Here is a 26,516-nt window from a genome sequence, read left to right on the forward strand (position 1 = left end):
ATACTTGTTTTAATTATATTAATGACGTCATACGCGGCTACTGTTGACTTATTGCGTGCTTAACATCGCGTTTACGTGCTGCCTACTTGTACACTGTGCATGTAAAATCAAACAAAAAAACCCAAACCAACCAGACAGACAGACAGACAAACAAACAATTACCCCTAAAAATGACGAAGAGGGTGCATGCAATGTCGACATAAACAAAGAACACAAGCTATCACATTCAGCTGATGTTAAAATATTAATTTTAATAATAATGTGTGAAATACAAAATAGTACTTAACTTGAAAATGCATTTACAATAATAACAAAATGTCACTCTATTGACACACAATACTTAAAATGCAGATTGTGCAAATGATTTTACATCTTAAATGCCTACATTATTCATAATTATTATTCACCATTTGAATATAATACATAAACATGTCCCACATTAATGTGGTGTCAAAGGTCGGGTCGATCGCTCACAAAATAAAAACGCACAAGGAAATTGCACATAGCGGCTAACCAATAAAGTTAATGGCGAGGTCCCCAATAGTACGGTTATTAGTCTAGTTATTAGCACTAAAATTAGTCTTTCGTTATAACGTCACTATATATTATCAGCGTGTATTGTATACAATTATAAAACGTGGATTAACCTAAGTGACCTATCCATTATTTACATTTCTCTTGGTAGTGGTTCAAGATTGAAAAAAAAAAAAAAAAAAACAGTCCAAGGGATGGAAGAATATTCTGTTTTTTCATGAAATGAAATTAATTTTATTTTAATTCTAAACCACGGCTTTGGGTTTAAGCTCAGGTTCAGGCACCGTCCGCCCGATGTGTGAAGTCCCTTATATTGTTTCCAAAAGCTGAAGAAAATGGCCACAACCGTGAAAAAAAAAAAACAAGATTTAAAAGCGCATCGCAAATGAACACGTCCACAAAAGCCCGAGAATGGCCCGAGGCTGAGGGCAAAATTGCGATGTCATTATTTGTTTTGCAAAGATCGCAAGTGCTAAAATAATCTGCGATAAATATGTATATACAAAAGGAAACTTATAATTAGTGTTATGCCATTAGTGTAATACAACCTTAAATATTTTGAAAATGGATTTACGATGATTATTGATTTTTAAGCTAATACTAAAATCGACGGTTAGTACTGTTCACTTTCTTACGATTACAAATTCAGCACTAATATGTAATATTTAATAATCATATTCTCGATTGATCAAAAGCACCCTGTGTATGCATAATTAAAAATAAATAAATTAAAATATGATTAACACTAATCTTGTGCACGAGTGCGTTTTGTGGTGGGCTTTTTTATACACTAAATATATAACGACGCACCATGTCTAACTGTGGGCGTCATAAAATAAAATATAGAAATGTAATGTTTTGAAATGATTACTGACTGGTATAGTCCACATAGCATGAAGTCGCTCACTCTTTAAGGCAGTGAACGCTATGGGTATTGCTCAAAATAATTGTCAGCATCAAAACGTACTTGGTAAAAAGCTGTTGATAGCATAAAACATTGTGAGAAACGTCTAATGTGTGAGAAGCAGTATTGACAAACACCAGTCTTTTCACTTGGTTTATCTCAACAATATGCAAAAAACAATTTTTGAACTCAATCGGTCGTCGAAGTTGCGAGATAATAGTGGTAGAAAAAACACCGTTGTCACACGAAGTTGATTTAGAGACCTCAAAATCAAAATCTGAGGTCTCGAAATCAAATTCAAATATTTTAGTGGACAACTACTTCCTTCTCGAAAACTACAGCTTTACTTCAGAGTAACAGCTCTCGCTAAGTTGTTACCAAACTAGGTTTTTCGCTAAAAGTGACTACCAATAGTGTCCAGTACTTCAATGTACTGCAGCATGGGCTTTAGGAGCTGCAAGTGCAAGGTTGGAACCAGAAAATAATACAAGGTAATCAATTTACAAATCACTAATAATACTGTAGTTTAGAAAACAAAACAAATAACAATCACATGTTAACAAAATATTGAAAGCCTATGTTTATACGAAAGTATAAATGAAAGCTACGTCACACAAACTTTCAATATTAAGTCCAGTAAGGACCAAGATAATTATAGCGTTCGATTTAATTATTAGACATTTGATTTAATTGTAGACATAACGGTGATCAGGGGAAAATGTCTTCATACTGGTTCAAAGGAGTGTTTAGGGGGCAAGTAGTAGTAGTACTTCATGTTTTTAAAACAAATGTGTGATATAAAAAATCAGTGGAAGGTTTGCAGACGAGCTACAGTGACTGCGCAAAGAAATAAACTTACTAATATTATTTAGTTTTGCGGACACAATTGATCTCACCTGGGCCCAATTTCATAGAGCTGCTTAAGCACAAAATTTTGCTTAAGCAAAAAAATCCATTGCTTAGTAAAATCAGATTACCGGCCAAGACTCCACTCAATTGTTATGCTAAGTAAACAACAGGTAAATACTAGTCATAAGCAATGTATATGGCATGAAATTTCGGCCAGTAACATGTGTAAAATAAGCAAGCTATTTTCGTGCTTAAGCATTTTTTTTGCTTAAGCAGCTCTATGAAATTGGCCCCAGAGTGAATAATATGCCTGTGAATCTTTTCACAGGACTTGGAAAAGTACTGAAAATATAGTGCTAACACATGTAGGTGTTTACTTGCAGAGTTGGTTTGGATCAATGACCTCGTGTTAAAGATGCTGTGTCAGATTTTTAGAATTGATGAGTGAAGAATTTTTAGAATTGATGAGAGAAGTCTCTATGCGCTTTGAGGATGAAAACTAATGAGAAGTAAATCAAGATGTGAAGTAATTACAAAAAGAAAATTTTAGGAAACAATACCTCAACATCCTTATCGATTTCAATTACTTATCGGGCAAGCTGGTAAGCGACATTCTTTCAAAGTATTGACAATTGAGTATCAATACTGAATATGATTGAGGATTTCTTTTTATAAACTAATTTAAACCACAGCAACTTGAGATGAGATAAGATTTGTGAATCCCCAAAACTGGGGTCTCTGTATGTAAATATGGTATGGACGGATGGACAAATATCTTCAGTACATGAAGTAGCCTTTTGTCAAGGCCTTCGTATCTTGGACAGCTTCGTTGAGCCGCGGTCGCAAGCGACTGGAGCGGGAGACCACACACGCGAGTGGCGAAGCCCTGAGGCCTTTTCCAACTTGTTTTGCGGTTTTGTTGATGAATTATTCATAGAGTATGAAATGTGTATTAATGTATGCTGACCCGCTGACCCCATCGCTTCTGATTGGTTTGGAATTTTGCTACCTTAGTCGAGATTTAAAGGAACACATTGCCTTGGATCGGACGAGTTGTTCTATAAAAAGCGTTTGTAACCCTTTTTTTATAAAATGCATATGATTGGAAAGATAATTTAAAAAGTAGAATACAATGATCCACACAAGTTTGCCTCAAAATTGCGTGGTTTTCCTTTTACTGTGCGAACTAACACGTTCGGCCACTAATTTATGGGAGTTCAAAAATTTGACCAACGTGTTCCTTTAAAGAAACACATAAGAAACCGCAAACAAGTTGGAAAAGGCCCCCCGTGGCTTCTCCACTCGCGTGTGTGGTCTCCCGTTCCAGTCGCTTGGGACCGCGGCTCTACGAAGGTATCCAAGCCACGAAAGGCCTTGACAAAGGCTATACATGATGAAGCCACTTCAAGTTAGTCTATTGACTTTTAGTCTATTGACTTTTAGTAAATTATTTACACTATAGAGGAAATGAGCGGGTTTAACAGTGAAAAGGCAGTGAAAATCTAAACAAATGTTAATAAAACAATCTTAGCTGTACTGATTCAATAGAGTACTCATAATTTACTAGAATAGTTAAATCAAATTAACAATTTATATTAGTACGTAATATCAAGTGTAACAAAATATACCGATTTTAGCAAAACAGCAAATTTAGCTATTCAATTATTTTGAGTACTTACCATTAGTGTCCAGTGCCTTTAAGCAGAAAAAGTTTGCTTACCAAAATAAGGTTACCAGCCACACTAACATGTCATGTGTATAAATTGTGACTGGTATCCTGCTCATTTTTACTTAGCACTGGGAACACTCAATGGTCTTGTGGTTTAGATATCTCACAGAATGTAAGGGTCAACCCAAGCAACTTTTGATGGATTCGTTTTTCCACGAGACTTTGAAAGTACCGAGACTCAGTACATTTTCACACATTGGGTTAAAACAGTTTTTAATTACCTTTATGGAAGAAAAACATCATTACAACTCATTGGCAGTGTCATGGCCGAGCGGTTAAGAGCAACGGATTCAAGCACTGGTGTTTGATCAGCAGGGTGTGGGTTCGGATCCCGGTCGTGACACTTTCTACATAAAATTGGGGAGATAGTGCTTTCTGCTCTACCGGCTAGGCTTCAAATTGAAGATAACCAAGCCTACATTCGTATGGACTGTGAAAGGGGTAACCCTGTTTCAGCCCTAGGAGTAGGTGGCAATGGCCTCTGGAAAAATAATAATTGTAGCCCACACCTTGAAGTGGCCTTCAGGCCTCGTGTGTCAGGCGACGTGCATAAAAAAAAAATTGTTTTAAGTTTCACATACATACATACATACATACACCTACATCAGCTACGTTTCATATAATAAATAAATTAAACCATCTAAAAAGTTGAATGAACCTACTTACAATGTACAACATTCACAATCACACACCAAGTATGGCCAGTGCCCAATTTCATAAAGCTGCTAAGCACAAAAATTTGCTTAGCATGAAATCTCTTCTTTGATAAAAACAGGATTACCAACCAAATTTCCATTTGTTAACGGTATTAAGTTGAAGTTTTCTTAACTCCTGAAAATCCTGTGAAAATTTGGTTGGTGATCTGATTTTGATCGAAGGCAACAAATGTCATGCTAAGCAAATTTGTTGTGCTTAGCAGCTCAATGAAATTGGGCCCTGGTGTCAACAATGGTCAAATCCAGCACTCATAGCTTACATTTTTTTTTTTAGTTTGGCTGTGTCCGAGTTAGCGGCTACAGCTCTGGCTACCGCTAGATTTCCACATCATCATGCAAGAGGTATAGGAGGTTCAGCAGTAGTTGTAGCCACCAATTAGGATACGGCCTAATTACCGCTAGGTGTATTAAGGCCAACTCACACTGCAGCGATAACAAAAATGATCACGACGCTAAGAGAACGCATTCTATTGGTTGAAAGGCTCAACGCAGAATACGCCCACGCTCGTTCAACCAATCGAGGGCGTGCATTGTTAACATTCTCATTTTCGTTCTCAAGGCATGTGTGACCCTGGGGTGGATTTCACAAAGAGTTAGGACTAGTCGTATCTCGAGTTAGGACCAGTTACTCGTCCTAACTTAGGACTATCCATGCAATGTGTATATCTCCTAGGACTAGTCCTACGTTAGGACTAGTCCTAAATCTTTGTGAAATCGACCCCAGGCCTTTATAATATGTACTTGGTAAGGGTGATTATGTACAACTAAATGCAACACAGTACAAAAGTTATAATATACAAAATGTACATATTATAATCTGAGACATGTATGCTGTACATGGCTACACCCACTATATACATCTCTTATGCTTGACTGTATCATACAGTCAACCTGCAGTATAATACAGTATAAACCTGCGTAAAGCCATATGGGACGTAACGCTGTTGGTTTCATGTGTTTTGAAATGAGGGAATAAAAGGGTAGCGACGAGTTCTTTAACGGCCGTTTAAAACCGTGTGATAAAGGCCCAAGCCCAATGAATTGCGCATTCCGCCTGATAATATTGGCGTACACGCGCGCCCGACACGCAGAAGATAGCGGGTTATAAACAGCTCCAGCTGGTCATGCTCAACAGTTTAAACACCCCCACTCGACACGCTCTCCACCAATAGGAGTAGCCAAACTGTCGGTAGTATTTATGAATGCATGTTAAAGAAACCAGTGCTTTTATCAAAACGAGAAGGGGCTCACCCCTGGGGTTCCTGGCTGTGGCTGCTGTATGCACCGTAGCACCTTGTAAACCCTGCTACAATTGGTTCTCAGAATTCATCACTTCAATAACATATATTTCTGAAAGTTTGTATATACTCAGCGCCGTGAGTACCTTGTTGGTAGAAAAGTGGACTATATAAGACTTTCATATTATTATTAATATGATTAAACTCAACTTATTGCATGAGTAGATGCAGGGTGTCACGGCCGAGTGGTTAAGAGCATCAAATTCAAGTTCTGGTGGTTAAGTCGGCGAAGTGTGGGTTCGAATCCCGGTCATGACACTTGTGTCTGTGAACAAGATACTTAACTATAATTGCTTCTCTTCACCCAGGGATATAAATGGGTACCTGTGAGGATAGAGGTTGATATTGTGTTTAAAAAAACCTTTGGAGCGCGATGGCTGCTCAGGTTTTATACTCCCCAGGGAGCTGAGAAAGAGTAAAGGATGTTACATTGTTATTGCAGGGGCCTAAATGTCAGTCATTTGTCACAGCAGAAAGAGTTTTTTATTCCCATTTGCATTCATGACCTACCAATTATTAATAGATGTCTTGCAGATTTCTCTTTGTCCAAAATCAAGGAGGTAGGAGGATTTCCAGTTCAAACACAAAAACAGAAAGGCCAAAGGGAAGGAAGTTATTATAAACTAAACCGATTTCTCAGTGTAAATCACTTCATCTCATGTTAACAAGGTTACATTTTCAACCGCACAATAATGGTTACATTATTTGCAGGGGTTAAGACTTTGTCCTTGTAAAGGCCAGGCAGTGTTTCCTTTTCAGCAAAGGGTACCTCTATTTAGGAAGGAAGTATCAATGTGTACAGGAACGTTTTAAAGACACTGGACACTATTGGTTATTGTCAAAGACCAGTGTTCTCACTTTGTGTGTATCTCAACATATTCATAAAATAACAAACCTGTGAAATTTTGAGCTCAATTGGTCGTCGAAGTTGCGAGAGAATAATGAAAGAAAAAAACATCCTTTTCACAGAAAATGTGTGCTTTCAGATGCTTTATTTCAAGACCTCAAAATCTGATTCTTAGGTCTCGAAATCAAATTTGTGGAAAATTACTTCTTTCTTGAAAACTATGTTACTTCAGAGGGAGCCGATTCTCATGTTTTATACTATAAACAGCTCTCCATTGCTTGTTACCAAGTAAGTTTTTATTCTAACAATTATTTTGAGTAATTACCAATAGTGTCTAGTGCCTTTAAAAGACCACAAGGTAATGAATAAAGCCCAATTTCATACAGCTGCTTAAGCAGATCTCTGCTAAGCAAAAATAAGCAGGATACCAGTTACAAATTCTACATGTGCAATGGTATTTTAGCAGGTAACCTTTTTCTGGTAAGCATAATTTTGGGCCCAATTTCATAAAACTGTTAAGTAGAAAGTACTGTATGACAAATTTCTTTGCTAAGCAAACATTGAGTTGGGCACAAGTCATCCAGTGCACACTTACTTGATTTTGGCTGGTCACCTGTTTCTGCTAAGCAAGACAGTTATGTGCTTAGCCAGGTTTTTTGCTTACAGGCCTTGTGAAATTGGGCCATGGGGCATAAAGGTTTATGACCAGGGGCCAATTTCATAGAGCTGCTTTTAAAAGCAAAAAAAGCTACTGGCAAAATGTCATGCCATATACATTGCTTGTGACTGGTATTTAGCTGTTGTTTACTTAGCATACATGTAACAACCAAGTTGAGTCTTGGCCGGTACTCTGGTTTTACCAAGCAAGGATGTTTCTGCTTAAGCAATTTTTTTGCTTAAGCAGCTATATGAAATTGGGACGAGGGACATGGAGGCAATATGACCAGAGGCATAAAGGCAATAACCAGGGGCTTAGAGGCAATGACCAGGGGCTAAGAGGCAATGACCAGGGGTCGATTTCACAAAGAGTTAGGACTCGTCTTAGATTGGGTTAGGACGAGTAACTTGGATTAATCTTAAGGTCTGCATGCTACAGTGCAGGGTTGGGACTCGTCCTTAGTCCTTTAGAAGATTAGTCTTAAGTTAGGAAGAGTTTTGTTAAACCGGCTGGCAGGGGGCTTTAAGGTAATAACCAGGGACATGGAGGCAAATGAACAGGGGCCTGTGTTCCCTCATTGAAGTATCAGCAGCTCATTTCACCAAATGCTAGGATCAATCCTATTTCGAGTTAGGATAAACCCGACCTAAGTTAGGATGGGTTCAATGCGTCCTAACGTCTTCGATAGGGAACTTAACTCGTCCCAAGTCCTGAGATAAATCCTAAGTTAGAATGAGTTAGGTGAAATTGACGGCAGGTCCCTTATACACAAATAAATTCATATCATGAATATACTTGTACACTTTTGCATTTACATATATTTGTACAACAAGTGATTGTTACAATTGATCGTTCAGACAACATCAAGGTGAGTTCAATTGTGTTTAGCACGAATCCCTTTGGTGTAACCTAACCATCGTTGTAGCGTTGTTTTGAATACTGGATCTGGATCTATGGAGGCTAACAATTGTAACTGAGCAATATGCGTCGCATGATAATCCCATCTCGCCAGGTTTGGAGCTTTTCCTAACGTTACATGACGTAGATCATAAATAGTACCAGTTCCACCGTCAAATAACAACAGGAATTTTTTTAATGATCTTATACCATCTTCATAAAGTTGAAGAGCATCTCGTCCTTCTTCAGGAGATGCTATCGTGATCAAATCATACAAACCAATTAGACTGTAGATGAAGCCATTTAAGACGTAGGAGCTTGGAGTGGTTGGGTACTCTTCATACCACGTGTATTGATCAAAGAGGATAGCCTTGACACCCCCTTCCGACGACGGTATTTGGTAGAGTTTTGTTGCCTTGACGCAGGCATCCAAGTACTTCCTATCTTTGGTTCTGACATACGCCCTGACGAGAGTCGAGATGGCTTGACCTTGCGCCATTGCCGAGTACCAACCAGGAGATAACACTTGAAACCCTGGAGCGAGTAACCGGTCCACCATCACCGGCCAACCTCCGTTACTATCTTGGTTCTTTAACAACCAATTAGCCGCATCGAAGAACTGTGCCATATGGCTGGAGGACGATAGAGTGATATTATCAATCCGTCCGTATCCATGCACCGTAAACTTGTTCACTCTGGACAAACCAATTTGAATATTGGTGACATATCTCTTATTAGTTTGTCCGAGACCCTTTTGGAAGTCAACCACTAAGTCTCTTGTGACTCTACGCCACTGACTGCACTCTCCGATACCATAAAATATATGGCTGCCTTTGTGGCTGACTTTATCATCCATAGCAACATAGTGAATGCTATGCGGTTTATCTTTATCATCTTGTACTGTGACAGTAATTGTGGAGTTACTCATCAGCAGTATATCAAATGAGACAACAAATGTCCGTCGGTTATTGAGAGGTAGAGTAGCTCCTTGGCCTGGGGATAAAGAATCTGCGATTGGAGACAATAAATAAAAGAGAACAGATTTTAAAAAGATCACGATCTTAAAAATAAGTCATAGGCCCTTTACGAAACCACGGCTTCGGATTAGGCTCAGGCTAGCTTGGCCCCGTGATTTTTTTGACAATTTGTGTACATGCTCAGGGCTTCAGATGAGAGAATGGAGCATGATGCCGGAGCCATGGTTTCGTGAAGGGCCATAATGTCTTCAACTCAAAACAAGCCCACTTCACTCAGGTGAAAATCTGCATCTACTACTAAAGCCATGCCCAATGCTAAAACTTTAACTATGTGGTCGATTTGCTCTGTTTATGAAATGACAGTTCTACTTTTACTTGTCAAATTGAAAAAATTATGGTCTCAAGTTAGTAACCACGCCCTCTGGTAAAATATTATAATTAGTTTAATTTTTTAGACTGTATGAGTAAACTGAATTGAGCCTTCACTCGGCCCCAGCGCCTTGCCTTAACTAAAGGCGCTGGGATGGGCAAACATATCAAGCACTCTCATTGGTTAAGGCGCAGTGCCTTAACCAATGAGCGTGCTTGATATGGAATACGCGTGCACAAGAACCTGGGCAAGCATGACCAGTCCATCCCAGCGGTCCTGGATAGACGTAGACCTGGCCGCTGGAGCCGAGCGAAAATTGAGCCTTGAAACTCATCAGAACCTGAAAATCAAAGATGACACCTGAACAATGGTGCCACGACGATGTCATCAAAGTGTAATTTTAAACATAGTACCATAAATATGCGCAAATTTGTTCACTGAGCTCGGAAAGTACTCAGGAGGGTATACATTGACACACATCGATGTATAATGGATAAAACCAAACTTAATATTTGTTATACCTGATGCAAATTTCCATCTATAAAAGGCACCGGACATGTTTGATAATTGTCAAAAACCAGTTTTCTTACTTGGTGTATCCCGACAATGCATAAAATAACAAACCAGTGAAAATTTGGACTCAATTGATCATCGAAGTTGCAAGAGGATAATTAATGAAAGAAAAAACACCCTCGTTGCAAAAATTTATGTGCTATCAGATGCATAATAAAAGACTTTTAAGTTGAAGTCTTTTAGTATTTGAGTGAGAAATTACCTCTTTTTCAAAAACTACGTTACTTCAGAGGGAGCCATTTCTCACTATGTTTTATACTATCAACAGCTCTGCATTGCTTCTTACCAAGTAAGTTTTTATGCTAACAGTTTTGAGTGTAATTACCAATAAGTGAACAGTGCCTGAATGTAATGGGTTACCTGTAGTTTGGAATTCAATGACGTTAGAGCCAGTTGTTTCATCTCGTACCGCAGATATTCGACTCATTTGATCAGCGAGACTCCACTTCTCAAGATCTTCGTTCTCGGCGTCTTCATAGATCTTCACTCGTGGCTCTCGGTGGGTTAAATTCTTGCTGTAGTGACTTAACCCAAACTGGCAAACTTGAATAGCGTAGAAGTAACCTTGGGCATCCCATTGAATAGAAACAGGAACACCTGTACAGGAAACATACCAAAACATTTGTTCAAACCGCAATGCCCCCCCCCAAAAAAAAATAAGATTAAGGTGTCAGTGTATAAGCCGCTCGGCTCGTGCGGTCCTTTGTGGCCATGTGCCGTGACTGGTGGTCGGCACATCAGTCATTGTACGTCCGACAAAGTGCGAGTTGCGTTGTAAATAAAGTCGAACAAATTAAAAATAACACCATAGATCGTTGTAATGGGCAATTAGGATGGTCTGCAGCAAGAAAACTTATTTTCTTTATTCTTGGTATCATTAATGTGATACATGTAACTGATCAACTTGTACATTGTAGCTACTAACACGGTTGGCACCGGTCGGTCCTGACCAGCCCCAGCTTTATACGACCGGGGATCGAATAAAATTTAACAAACTCTGAGTCGATCGTAAGAGTCGATCAAAGTCTGCTCTAAAAAGCATGCACCTATCCGCACACGCATTTGCTATGGCAGCCGGTACCAAGAAGTAAGCCATTTTGCAATGACACCTAGAGTGTGATTTTTCTCTGTGTCGCAAGGCAACCCGACAATATTTATTTTGCAGCTATCTCGTACCTCGTACTCACTATCGTGCCTTGCGGTCGACCCCACTATATCGTGAGACATCACAGATTATATCAAGTTGCTTTTTGACAAAAAATATTCCTTTCATCAATGCATGGATACCAGGGAAATAAGGCATGGGTTTGCTGTCATGAAAAACAGAACCATAGTGAGAGGGTTAACTAAAATGGTCAACAAAATTACATTCAAACATTTAAAAACCTACCATGCACGCCACTGATCATCTTAACTCTGTCTCGAGGTTCGACATTGTAATGATCAAAGGACATAAATTCACCCGTTGGTTTATATGGTGCCTGCTGGTATACATGTGCCACACTGTGCTGCCATTCAAAACGATCATATCTGCAAACAATCAAGCAATAAATCATCTAGTCATTAATCTTGAAGTAATAATAATTATAATAATAATAATAATAATAATAATAATAATAATAATAATAATAATAATAAAAGCAACAATTTATTTAGCGCTAAATCCATATAAAAAACAATGCTCCGTGGAGCATACAGAGTAACATTTAAAAAATTCCTTTAAACCTTTGGTGTGCAGATTAATTTTTTGAAAAAGCAAAGAAAGAACATGTTCAAACGTGTTTTTCTCAAAATTTTTCAGTTGCACCCCCTGTTGAACATTACACCAAACGAAAGTTCAACAATCGCTCTAAACAATCGAATGAGGGGGGTATATTTGGGGGTCGTAGTTTTTCAGATATGACTATATAAAAGTTAAATTTTGCGTGTTTCTGGTGGTCCCTAGCGGCCGCCTTGTGCACCACAACCAAAGAATTTAAGTCATTATCAGAATTAACAAGAAAGGTGGACAAATAAGTGAATTTTTTAAACGTTTTTTGTTGAAAGATTACGAAATTTTTCATGATATCAAACGAAAAAAATCTTTAAATCTTTTAACCGAGTGACACTGTCTAAAACTAATATCAATCCACCCATACGACCACAAACGAACAGCGCCCTCCAGCAGCAAACCCCCCCCCCCCCCCAAAAAAAAAAAAAAAAAAAAAAACCCAAAACCAAGCGCCCTCTAGCGGTCGTTGCGCACACTATAAAGCACGTATTTACTGGAGGAAAAAAATATTTGAATATCCGGTTAGTTTCGGATAGTTGGCCAGTCGATTAACGGAATACCAAATTTTACTGTTCGCCCAGCACTATTAGCTATGGTGACATTGGTGCATTGGGTGAATCAAGTTTAACTGCTAAAACAACATCAATACAGCACCATCACTGTTTACACACAGTAGTAGGCCTGGGCGAATTATTTGAATATCCGGTTAATGGCGAATAGGTTTTCCTATCCGTAACCGCGAATGCCTTTTTTTTCTTAGCCGGATATCCGCATAGGGCGCGATTACCTATTTATAAACCGGATAGTTCTGTAATTACAACCAAGTAACCGGATATTCTTTTAATATCCCCGAATATCCGCGGACGTCGGGCGACAACTGATAGGAATGTTTTTTCTGAATCCTTATGAAACTTCTGTTAAGACAGCATAAAACAGCATTAATTAAGTATTTAACTATGCTCACCTCCGTGAAGAGTTAAACAATGACATTTCTGACGCAATTTGTTCAAAGATTACGAAAGTTTCCCTTCACATAGAGTCAATCACGATCAAAAGAAAACGCAAATCGCCATCTTTAAATTAGATCCAGTTATTTTTATGAACGAACCGAGTGACACTGTCTAAAACTAATATCAATCCGCCCATACAATCTCATTCACAAACGAACAGCGCCCTCTAGCGGCAAAAAAATAAATATATATATATATTTTTTAATAGCGCCCTCTAGCGGCGAAAAAAACTATTCAAATATCCGGTTAATTTCGGATAGTTGGCCAGCGGTATCCGAATATCAAAATTTCACTATTCGCACAAATATGCTTACCAGAATAAGGTTACCAGCTAAATTGCCATTTTACATGTACAAATTGTAACTGATGTCCTTCTTAGTTTTGCTAAGAATATGAAGCAATATTTTCCGCTTTTAAGCAGCTCTATGAAATTGGGCCCGGGTACATGTACAAAGCTTTATACTAACCCATCATACTCTGCAATCTTGCCATAAACTTCAAAGTACTTTTCCAAGAATGTGAATGGAAGATAGACTTCTGTTCCTTCTCGTCGTCCATGTATCGTATAGTCACCATTGATTAGACACTCAATCTCTTGGTACCTTATTCCCGATGTATGTAAATCCACTTTAGCCAAATTGTTAGCAGCCTGATGCTGTTTCTCTTCATTTGTCTAGGAATCAAATAAAAAGTATTAGCAATTTTGTTCAAATAAGTCATGCCAACAAAAACGTTTCCACAATAATTTACCAAAAGACCCTAACTGAATCTCACCAAAGTAATATGCCTGTATTTTTTGTTTTCAGAGAACTCGAGTTACAACAAGTACTGAGTAAAGTGCTGTTGTTACACACATCAATGTATATGGGGAAAACCCAAAACTAATATTCTTTATCCCGATGCAAGTTAACATCTATTAAAAATAACACCTAATACAAAGTTTATCACACTATACATGACTAATAATAATTATGTAAAGACATTTTGTTAAGTGCCTAAAAGCCTCTAAGCACATAAAGAGAACAGTAACATTTAGGCCTACAATGAATCAAAGATAACAAGTTAAGCAGATTACAAATAAGCCCCTAAAACAAACAAGTTTTTAACAGAGACCAACAGTGTGTTTACACTTGATCCAGCAAGGTGAATCAGAACCAGCGAGGTGAATCAAGCCGTTATCAGGCTAAGTCCCTGTCGCGTTACACTTGAGTCTGATCTGGCATTGATGCACCTTTCACAGTGCTTGTTGAAAGGAAGTTCAACACTGCTTGTGTCAAAGGTCAACTGAAGAAGCTAATTATTACCACCGTGCCAAAAAAATGAATGGAAAAAAAACAGAAGGAAAAAAATCGAAGTGTGGTTCGGTCACGTTTGTTGCAGAGCAATGGGCCTGCAAGGGGATGCAAAAGCCAGGTATACCATTAAAATCGTGTGGTCCTCTTTGAGTGCACACAAATGCTGTTATGACATGTTGGAACCAGTGCAAAGGGATGCTCGCATTGCATAACCATGGAGGTATGGCATAACCAACACTTGCATATCCATGCTCTGGTGAACCGGTTGCTTACTAACTAGTTTTTTGCATTGTTTTGTTTTCAAATCGCCCCCGCTGTCTGTTTGACAGGAAGTCGGTACATGTAGGTCAATTTGCTGAGTCTGATCCAGCGTTGCGTTTATACTTGGTTGTTGATTCACCTCGGTGGATCAGATTCACCTTTGATTCAGCAGTAAGGGTGGATCAAAAGGGTGAGTCTGATCCTGATCCACCGTGCGTTCACACTAGCGTTGATTCACCTTTGATTCACCTGCGATTCACCTTGGTGGATCTGATTCACCTTGCCGGATCAAGTTTTAACGCGGTGCAAAAGACACTGGACACTATTGGTAATTGTCAAAGACCAGTCTTCTCAATCGGTGTACAACAAAAGCATAAAATATCAACCTGTGACAATTTGAGCTGAACATTACATGTATACAACACACAGGGACCAATATAACACACAGGGACTAATATGTTTATGTCCCATACAAAATTCAGAGACTCAAACCAACACTCTGCTCATCAGTAACACCATGTAGCTTGAACCTAGTGTGCATGACCGCTTGGGTTCAAGAGGCCAACAGTACACGTGTTCAAACTTCAATTAGTACTCAAATGTACAAAGCTGGCTTGAAATTATACAATCGCAAAAGGGGGCATGGGCTCTATGGCCCTGCAGCCGATTTCACGAAACGCCAGGATTAATCCTAACTCGAGTTAGGGCCAGTAACCCGTCCTAACTTAGGATGGGTTCAATGCGTCCTACGTATTTGGATACGGAACTGAACCCGTCCTAAGTCCTAAGATTGATCCTAAGTTAAGGAAGAGTTTGGTGAAATCGACGGCCGGTCTTGGCCATCCAATGAGCCCTCTGCAAAATGAAAATGGCACTGCCTTACCAAAAAAAGAAAAAAAAAAGGAATTAATCTTACTTTTACAAAATTCCATTTCAAATAAAAAACATTCAAATATTATAAACAGTACAGGTAAATAAACAGCACAAATGTGACCCGCTCTGTGAAAATGAGTCAGATGTAGGCAATGACTATAGACTATCTGCTAATCACCAAGAGAGGGCGCTCTCCACCAGGTAATGTCAACAACTTAGGAATAGGAGAAGCATGAGTGATGACGGCAAATACCTTGTGTTTTGCGTGTTTTTGACTTTGTATTTAGATTTAGCCAAACTCTATTTTGTTTCTCATAACACAATGCCAGCATAAACCAAACTGTTCTGGAACAGGACGTACTGGACACGAGTTCCCCTATGAAAGCAAGCGGTGTGCATGAGGTTTTGGGAGTGTTTCTTCTAGGGTAATTAGCACAAATTCCAAAATGCTGACCTACCAAAAAATGAGAAGAAATTTGAAGTTTAGTTGTATGACAATGTATCTGATTTAATTTTCAAGAGGCTGAGAGACTTCTAAATATTTTTTTAGTATTTTTGAATGTTTAGCATTTACCATTGTTTGCTATAGGAGTTGTGCACCCTTGCCTGGTAGGTCTGCTGCCCTCTAGTGGCAGAGCTTTCAAAAAGTCTCCCATTGCAGGAATTGAGTTATGCATGGCTGGAAAGAACACATCAGCAGCAGTAATATGGTGTGTGTCTAAGCTTAGACGTGTATCACATTGCCGAGTTACTCCGGTTTGAAATTAACCACTACACCATTTTTTTTTTAAAAACGAATTCCAAGTAAAATGATATTTTAAACTACCATTGTGTGCTAAAGAATACAAATTAGCCATAAGTATGATCACAAAATTGTTGTATTCATAGCTTTATTGCCTCAAAGTAAGTGTTCTAAAGGTTAACCATGCATTTTTTTTTTTTTTTTTTTTTTTAACATTTTCCACATAAAACTGTCCATAATTTAATATTGCATTCGGTGACATGTGACTCATTTTCACAGAGTGGGTCACAAATTGTTCAAGCATCTTTTGGTCAAATTTAAACGGTTTTTATTTAAACGGTTTTTAGTCCAACATGTCCAAGGGCAAGTCGGTTTAAGGGAACCTCTGTGAGGAAAAAACGTTTGTACAGCAACATTGTTAAGGGGCACCAAGGCAATGTCATGAAGAACATAGACCTTATCGCAAATACCAACTGACCAATGCGCAAGTGCAGACTGTTGACTGAGGTGCATTGTGGGATAGATATGGATCAAATTTGGATATCACCTAGACCACAATGCACCTAATTCCAAGCTTTACGCGCGCGCCCCAGTATTTGCGAAAAGGTCTATTAGACTATCTTGTCTTTGGACTAAACCGTCAGATGCCTGTGGGTCAGGAATGAAACATGCCTTTAGTTGTTCATTCCAGTTCTTTCCTTCACTTCACGCAAAATTTAATCACACCTCAAATGGCTTTTTTTTTTTAAATGAAGTAACGCCAAAGCTCTTTTTTGTTAACTGGGATGATGAGTTTTGATTGAAACATGATTTACTTACTTGATGATATCTTAGGTTATGACCAAGGCTCGGTCGTTGTAAATATTCACTCTCAACCTCTTGACTTCGTTGCTCAGTCTTACTCCTTGTGATCGTCCCACCGTCTCCTCTACCGATACATACCAAGTGATAGGTCAAGAAGTTGGAGAGCACCAGGAGCAAGGTGACAACTGGGAGGCGAGAAAACAGTCGTGGGTTCACTAACCTCATATCAACAGAGATTGATACCTGGTTGTGAGAGGAACACTTGCTCACTGCAATGGTAGACAAATAATAATGATAATAATAGTAAAACAATAATATTGAACAGCCAGGGTTGAAAACAGTCGTGGATTCACTAACCTCATATCAACAGAGATTGATACCTGGTTGTGAGAGGCACACTTGCTCACTGCAACAGACCTAATCGCAAATACTTGGTACGCGCACAATAGACGTGGAATGAGGTACATGCTGGTCTAGCTAGCTATCAAATTTGATCACTAGCTAGACCAGCATGCACCTCATTCAACAGTTTGCGCTTGCGCAATGGTATTTGGAAAAGGTCTATGGTAAACAAATAGTAAAATACTAATAATATTGAACAGCCAGGGTTGCCTGGAGGTCAGGAAGAGGAGGGTATCGACGAAACGAATGGTGTAGAGTTGACGGAGGAGGAGGCACAGATTAAGGACAGGCTTCTAGAGGTGATGGAAGCAGCGAGAGCATCCCAGCATTGCGCCGGGTCCTAAGGAAAAGGCTGGCAGAAATGTCAGTCGTGGTAAGTAAAGTCCTTGGGTCGGTAGAGCAATCTATCGGAAACTAACCGCCTTATTTTTGCAGGGGCAGTGGTAAGAGGGGAAAAGTTAGGTACATGTATGAAGGCATCACAATCAAACAAGAAAACAGTAGGTGCCTATGCCATTGTTGAAACGTCGGTTGGAGGATCGAATAAAAGACTCGGAAAAGATTTCAGTAGAACAGAACAAAGTAATAAGCGCTTAATAAAAGGTTCAGACAAGAGGAACGCAATCATGACAAAGTACAACGTCAAAGTAAAGGGGATAAGTGTGGTAATAGAGGATATAAAGCAAAGGGTTATGGCTAAGGCTGCAAAAGTGAAAAAAGTATGACAGGGTTAGGCAATTTCATTTGTCTTCGCAACAATCGCCGAAATTTAGATAGCGCTTTCTAAGTTGACCGATCTTCGTAAGGAGGTGGAGAATAACTTGTGAACATTCCAAATTTATTACCAACACTTACAAAGACACGGCGAATGTTGCCAAGTTAGAGCGGTTGTCAAGTATTATCAGCATATTCACCACAGTGTACATGGTGTAACGGCAGCATTATAGAGTGTTCACACCCAGGGTACCACAGCGCTTACAAGAAACAGAACAATAATCAAACAAAGGCACCTATCATGGGAAAAAACAGTTTGTCTATAACAATTTTAAAACCATTAACCAGGAAAGTTTTGTGATGTTTCTTTAGAAACTTCAAGTGAGACAGCTGAAAGAATTTGATAAGGGAGACGGTTCCAAAGGCTTGGGGCATGCGTGAAATGCACAGTCCCCAGCAACAGAATGCACCGTTAAAGCCATTATACACTTTCGGAACAGAAAAAATCAATAAAAAAATCACAGATTTACAAATAACTTACAGGGTTTACAGTAAGGTCATGGTTAAAGACTTCTCTTGAAATATTATTCCATGAAATGATTTACTTTTTGAGAAAACACTAAAACAATTATCAATTCTCGATAATATCGAGAATTACGGATTTATTTTAAACACATGTCATGACACGGCGAAACGTGCGCAAATAAGGAAGGGTTTTCCTGTTATTTTCTCCCGACTCCGATGACCAATGGAGCCTAAATTTTCACAGGTTTGTTATTTTATATAACATTGTATAAGTTGTGATACACGAAGTGTGGGCCTTTGGACAATACTGTTTACCGAAAGTGTCCAATGGCTTTAAAGGAACACGTTGCCTTGGATCGGACGAGTTGGTCTGTAAAAAGCGTTTGAAACCGTTTGTTATGAAATGTATATGGTTAGAAAGATGTTTTAAAAGTAGAATATAATGATCCACACAAGTATCTCTCAAAATTGCACGGTTTTCTTTTCACGTCGCGAATTATCACGGTCGGCCATTTATTGGAGTCAAAATTTTGACTCCCATAATAAATGGCCGACCGTGTTATTGGACAAGGTAAAAAGAAAACCACGCTATTTCGAGGCAGATTTGTGTAGATCATTGTATTCTACTTTTACATCATCTTTCTAACCATATGCATTTTATAATAAACAGTCACAAAACGCTTTTCAAAGACCAACTCGACCGATACAAGGCAACGAGTTCCTTTAACTCAGATCATCACACTGGTTGCAAGATGAACATTAGCCCGTTGAAAAAGAAAGAAATATTTCAGATCGTCACATCCGGATTCCGTTTGCAAAAGTTGCAGGTACATAGATCAATGAAAAATCCACAAATAAAAGGTAATCCAGATGAAAATAACATGCCTGCCTTTGCTGTGTGCTTTCTGCCTCTCTCCCTCTTTTCTTTCCACTTGACCGAGTCTTTTACACCAGTATACTTGTTTTTGTGTTGCGCTGTCATTTAGCTTTCAAGAAATACTCTACTAGGGTCGAAACTTCAGGCCACTACTTTATCTCTTGCACTATAGCGGTGATCACAGTCATGCATAGTCCAATGTTTGTTGAATTGCCTTTGATGAAAGTGAATCATCAGGGGATAAATGTTGAGTTGCGAGTGTGGCTGGAAATGGAGTTTATGCAAACATTTGGGATAACTTTAACACCAGCTCAGGATGTCTGTAGCTACTTATATTGAGGAAGCAATCATCATTGGGTAGGACAGCATTTCCGAGGACCTTGACCCTACAGTATGACATCTATGGTTTTGTAATACAATGGTTTTTAATTTTCCCCTAGTTCATTATGTAGTTGTCTTCCCAGTGTGGCTTCACCTTTGCAGATCAGTACACAAATTTGCAATGGTCTCCGCGGCCTGGTATACATCAAGGAGGCAAGGAAGGCGAATGCCTCCATGCCCCTTCGTGCTCTTGAAATTAATGTTCAAACAGTAGAAATTTACAATTGCCTCATAAATAATAATAATAATTACAACATTTATAGAGCGCTACATACGGAAGTTTCTAAGCGCTATAACCAGATTGACAGAACAGATGGGTTTTAAGTTGAGATTTGAAAGTGTCTAATGAAGGAGCTGCTTGAATGTGGATGGGTAGCTTGTTCCAAAGTGTTGGAGCTATGACTGAAAAGGCCCGATCGCCATAGCGTGTCATGGTGCGGGGTCCCGGGGAAAGCTGGAAATGAGCTATTGAAGAAGAGCGAAGGCGTCGGGAAGCTGATGAAAGTGAAGAAGAACGAAGGGCTATGAGGTCTTGGAGATTACCGGAGCCAAATTATAAAAAGATTTATACACAAGAAGAAGAATTTTTAAGTGGATGCGTTGGTGAATTGGAAGCTAATGAAGAACAGATGATGGGTGTTATGTGTGTTCTGATTTTTTCGTAATGGTGCCCTTTACCGAGGAGAAAATGCCTTGGTACCCTTGCCCTTACAAAAACGAAGCATACACTGTACATGTGGATGTGTCGTGGCCGAGCGGTTAAGAGCACAACATTCAAACTCTGGTGTTTCTGATCAGCAGAGTGTGGGTTCGAATCCCAAGCCTTGACACTTGTGTCCTTCAGCAAGACACTTAATTTTTTCGTCCTTCGGATGGGGCGTAAAGCCGTTGGTCCCATGTGTTGTGTAACGCATGTAAAAGAACCCAGTGCACTTATCGGAAAGAGAAGGGGTTCGCCCTGGTGTTCCTGGCTGTGGCTGCTGTATGCGCAGTAGCACCTTGTACATTGTAAACCCTTATACGGTGCTAACTAATTGGGTCTCAAAATTCATCACTGCAATAACCTACATTATCTTTCTGAAAGTTTATATACAGTATACTCAGCGCCTTGAGTACCTTGTTTGGTAGATACATGCGCTATATATAAGACTTTGATTATTATTATTATTACAGGGCTGGTCTCATGCAAAGAGAAAGTGTTACCTTTATCATCAACGTCAATCGTGAACACTTCAAAAGCAGTTCAAACTGTAAAGTTGGTTTAACAATTCAAGTGAAATTAACATTATGATCTCACTTGTAGGCCTACACATACAATCACTGGCAAAAATTAATGCTGGTATCTGCAACTTAACGTGGGTGCATTCGTTTAGCTTCCCCGGGTCGACCCTGATCTGCCCCCGGCCCGGTACATTCAAATAAATAGCTTTGACTGCATTCCAGGGGCTCACCCCGATCAGCCCCAAGTGTCCTGCGTGTGGAATGGGTCACTTGGGGCTGGCCCCAGTCACCACGAGAGGGCGAATGATCGTTCATTTAGCTCTTGTCAGGGGCTCACTCGAATGAGTACCGCAGGGTCGACACGGGGAAGCTAATCGAACACACCCACTGCTTTCTTAAGATGATAGTGATAATAAAGTTGTACGTACTGTATGTATGTGTCAGCATGGCCGTTTAATAGCCACAGTAGCCTATTTGTCGGCCTAGTAATTGTTATTACTGGTTTATTGTAAAAAAAATCTGTTTGTCGCAGTCCACAGACTGAATTAAAATACAGATTTACATTTTTTATATCACAAATTTAAAAAGCACAGGGGAATATTTACCACAAGAAACATTACAAATTTAAAAGCGAAAGACAAAATAGACGTTATGCGAACTAAAATTAGACATGTTTTTGATTATACTTATAGCCCACAGGGTTACATTTCCTAGTCACCTCAGACATGTGAGATTTAACAAGGCACTCTGACATGTCTCCTTCCTGTTTGCTTAGTACTGACCAGAACAAAAATAAATGCACAAAGACTAAAGAAGGAAGCGGTATTGCACAATGCATTGTGAGACTATTTTGAAAGTATAAAAACTGACACAGCTCAAATAACTGAACTATGTGGTTGTAATGTAATACCAGTCATGCAAGTACTATAACTGTCTTGTTTTCCTTTTTTTCTTCACACTATACTTTGGCAATTTGGGGCTTTATAAATACAGCTATTATTGTTGTTATTATTATCATTATTGCTAATTATTATTATTATTATAACATAAAGTCATACACGTTGTTAGGCCTGGAATTTCAACTTTGAATATGTTGAAAGGGCAAGGCCATTACATGTACATTTCACAAAGAGCACTGTCAGTCTATGGAAAACTTTTGAAGGGCACCAAGGCCAAGACCAGCATTGCCCAGGGGCAACGGCCTGCGTGTAATTCCATGCCTGCATTGTACACTGCAACATGAATGGAGAGCTATTTGTACTTAAAGGCAGTGGACACTATTGGTAATTACTCAAAATAATTATTGGCATAAAACATTACTTCTTGGTGATGAGTAATGGGGAGAGGTTGATGGTATAAAACATTGTGAGAAACGGCTCCCTCTGAAGTGCCATAGTTTTAGAGAAAGACATAATTTTCCACAAATTTGATTTTAAAACCTCAGGTTTAGAACTTGAGGTCTCGAAATCAACCATCTAAACGCACACAACTTCGAGTGACAAGGGTGTTTTTTTCTTTCATTATTATCTCGCAAGTTCGATGACCGATTGAGCTCAAATTTGCACAGGTTTGTTTATTTCTGCATATCTTGAGATACACCAACTGTGAAGGCTAGTCTTTGACAATTACCGATAGTGTCCACTGCAGGCCTGTATGCTTCGTTTTTGAAAGGGCAAGGGCACCAAGGCATCTTCTCTTTGGCAAAGGGCACCCTATGAGGAAATTGAAAATTTCTACTGGAGCATTTCAAGGGCACCAAGGCAATGGCAAGGGGCAACGGAGGCAATCGCCTCCGTTGCCTCCGTGAAGTATCAGGCCTGCCACTGTCTTTAATCCTCGAGTCCAGGTAGGTCCCTAACCAACCTCCTCAGTATTCCAGGAATACCCACTACATGTACTACCACAATGAGCTTCTTACAATCAGGCGCTAGAATCATTTAATCATTCCCTGTAGTCTACAACTGAGGTCACGGTCTAATAACACCTCTAAAGTTTTACTAGCATTTAATTAAAGGCCGTGGACACTATTGGTAATTACTAAAAATAACTATTATTATATAACTGACATATATATATACAGATCCTTGTCATTTGATTGGTGGAACTTACTTCACGTGACATTCACTATTACTCCCATCCGCACCGGCGATCAAAAAGACCTATTCGCCCATGGGGAATAGCATTTCCCATTCAACAGTTAGGATCATCCTTGTTCCCAATGTTTTTGAGCAGTACAGCGCCGCAGCGCCGCTGCTAAAACAATAGAGCACCTGTGCAAAAGGTTGTGATCCGATTTAGTGCAATGTTGCCGCTACGCGGCGCTTTATGATATTTGGTTGTCAGTTATTAATTGTGTGATTTTAAAAATACATCAAATGACAAGGATCGTGAAATGGATAAGTCCAAATTTTACTGAGCGATTATATTCCTCCCATTCTACTCTGAGCCACTCAATATTTGTTTACCATAAAACTTTATCTGGTAAAGAGATATGGGGAGAGGTTGATAGTATAAAACATTGTGAGAAACCGCTCTCTCTAAAGTGACGTACATGTAGTTTTCGGGAAAGAAGTGATTTTCCACGAATTTGATTCTGAGACCTCAGAATAAGTTTTTGAGGTCTCAAAATCAAGCATTTAAAAGCACACAACTTTGTGTGACAAGGGTGTTTTTTCTGTCACTATTATCTCGCAACTTCGACGACCACTTGTGCTCAAATGCTCACTAGTTTATCATGTTATGCATATGTTGAGATACTCAAAGTGAGAAGACTGGTCTTTGACAATTAGCAATAGCGTCCAGTGTCTTTAAATTAAATTGTTCCGGTTAGTTATCTAATGAAGGAAGGAAACAACATCCTTTCCAGGCCTGATGATCAGCTTTATAGTTCCTGTATAAAATAGCCTACATTGTGTATTTTAAGGGCTGGCCTGGTACTTCACACAGAAGCAATGAAGGCGATTGCCTCCATGCCCCCTGGTTATTGCCTTGGTGCCCTTGAAATATTCCATTATTAGAAATGTACAATTTCCTCTTAGGGTGCTATTTATCAAGAAGAAAATGCCTTGGTGTCCTTTAGGCCTGGGCGAATTATTCGAATATCCGGTTAATGGCGAATAGGTTTTCCTATCCGTAACCACGAATGCCTTTTTTTTTCTTAACCGGATGTCCGCATAGGGCGCGAATAGATATTTATAAACCGGACAGTTCTGTAATTACAACCAAGTAACCGGATATTCTTTAATATCCAAATATCCGCGGACGTCGGGCGACAACTGACATGAATGTTTTGTCTGAATCCTAATGAAACTTCTATTAAGACAGCATAAAACAGCATAAATTAAGTATTTTGCTATGCTCACCTCCGTGAAGAGTTAAAACAATGACATTTCTGACGTAATTTGTTCAAAGATTACAAAAGTTTTCCTTCACGTAGAGCCATCCACGATCAAAAGAAAAAGCAAATCGCCATCTTTAAATTAGATCCGGTCATTTTTATGAATGAACCGAGTGACACTGTCTAAAACTAATATCAATCCGCCCAGAAGATCTCATTCACAAACGAACAGCGCCCTCTAGCGAAAAAAAAAAAAAAATTTAAATAATTATTTTTTTATTTTTTTTTATAGCGCCCTCTAGCGGCGAAAAAACTATTCGAATATCCGGTTAATTTCAGATAGTTGGCCAGCGGTATCCGAATAACAAAATTTCACTATTCGCCCCGCACTAGTGTCCTTGCCCTTTCAAAAACGAAGCATACAGGCCTGTAAGGCCAAGGTCGAGGGCACCTCTGCATGTATGGCATACATGAGTATGAGTTCATAGGACATGTAGGAGGGACGTGTAACATTCTACTTTGCACATGTAATTAGAAGTAAAACTTTTCATCATCATGGGCCATCAAGGCAATGATCAGAGGCATATCCTCGATGCCCTCTGGGCAGGCAGTATCGGATTCATATCAGGCCAGTGTAATGAAGTTTGAAACAGTGTTTCCCGCAATGGTACGGGAGGGTTGTTCTAAAAAAAAAAACCTCGACCCCCACGACCCCCTCGACCATCGACTTTTGTGCGATCTTTTTTTCTGTACACCGAAATTGCCACAGTTCACAACCTCAGCCAATAACGCACACAATTTTGTATGCTGACGTCGACTACCATGCCTCGCACATCACAACAACACAGCGTACGAGACATACCATACACACGTAGTATGCACGAAGCAAACTTCGCGTGATTGGCTGCTGAGATCGGGCCTGTGGCAATTGTGATGTACAAATAAAAAAACGCGGTAGGCCTATTTCCACGTGTATCTCTTGGCCGATCCGAGATTATAATCCCAACTGGAAACCTGCGTGTATTGCCCGAATACAATTACGGCCAACTCATTTTGCGACATGCGAAATCGTGGAATGACATGAATGAAACCACAATTCCGGAGACAAAATTAAGCCGGTAATTTATAACAAAAACTTAGCTACAATATCATCATTCAAATAAAAAAAAAAATACTTCTGGTTTTGAAACTTCAGTTCAGGAAAATAAAGAGTTTTCTTTGAAATGAAAGCATATCTCGGGGCAGAGTCACGCACTCAGTCAGAGTCTGACTGCCGAGTGCAGCTAGTTCATCACTCCATCATCACTATCACCTATTCCTTCCTCCATGCTATCACTCAGTGTGAGATGGTGTGAGTGAGTTTGTCAGGTTTGTACACATTTCTTCATTGGCGACATTCGTCCCGTTTGTGGCAATAAGAATTTCGGGATTTGTTAGTGTCGCATTTTTAAGTTCAGTTTAGTTTAAGACTATTCCATCATGCTACTGTATAAATATGCAATAAAGTTAACCATACCTTCATTTGACTGTACGAAATAAGACGCTTCTTCATGTTTTAACATCACATTCTTGGGAATTGCCTTACTTCACAATCACAGCTGCACAATTGGACATCTTTCACAAAACGTGTAGTTCGTGTTAACTGTTCAAAATGTATTTCAAGCTAAGAGAGGTCTCAAAATGACTCAAAACTTAAATATAACGTTCACAGAAATAAAAAAAGCATTGCCATTCCGGAGAACATTTTACCACATATTGCTGGTACTTAAAAAACTAGTACTTAAAACTTGTTCCCATATACACGGCAAAAACAAAAGAAATCTGAAAAAAATAGTTATTGAAATAGAGGGCGCTGTTTGACCTCGAACAGAAATTCCTCAAAGTGGGGGGGAGGGGGGATTGAGCGAGTAGTCTCCGCCCCCAAACCACACACCACACAGTGACAAAAATG

At 39.3% G+C, this 26,516-nt stretch overlaps 1 protein-coding gene and 2 pseudogenes across 1 annotated transcript; 1 reads left to right on the forward strand and 2 right to left on the reverse strand.

Moving 5' to 3' along the window:
- The window catches only part of LOC139950315 (tripartite motif-containing protein 2-like), a 196,399-nt pseudogene that overhangs the window by 131,830 nt on the left and 38,053 nt on the right, over positions 1–26,516 (forward strand).
- Positions 1–26,516, reverse strand: part of LOC139950964 (alkaline phosphatase-like) — a 152,358-nt pseudogene that overhangs the window by 37,330 nt on the left and 88,512 nt on the right.
- Positions 270–26,181, reverse strand: LOC139950314 (D-glucuronyl C5-epimerase B-like). The gene is made up of 6 exons (XM_071948925.1): positions 26,082–26,181; positions 17,124–17,377; positions 13,601–13,806; positions 11,743–11,882; positions 10,713–10,949; positions 270–9,440 (listed from the first exon to the last, which is right to left on the reverse strand). Exons 1-6 carry the CDS (start codon positions 26,125–26,127, stop codon positions 8,410–8,412), a joined length of 1,914 nt encoding a protein of 637 aa, XP_071805026.1. The 5' UTR covers positions 26,128–26,181; the 3' UTR covers positions 270–8,409.

Source organism: Asterias amurensis, chromosome 18, assembly GCF_032118995.1.
Source record: "Asterias amurensis chromosome 18, ASM3211899v1".
Lineage (NCBI taxonomy): Eukaryota > Metazoa > Echinodermata > Asteroidea > Forcipulatida > Asteriidae > Asterias > Asterias amurensis.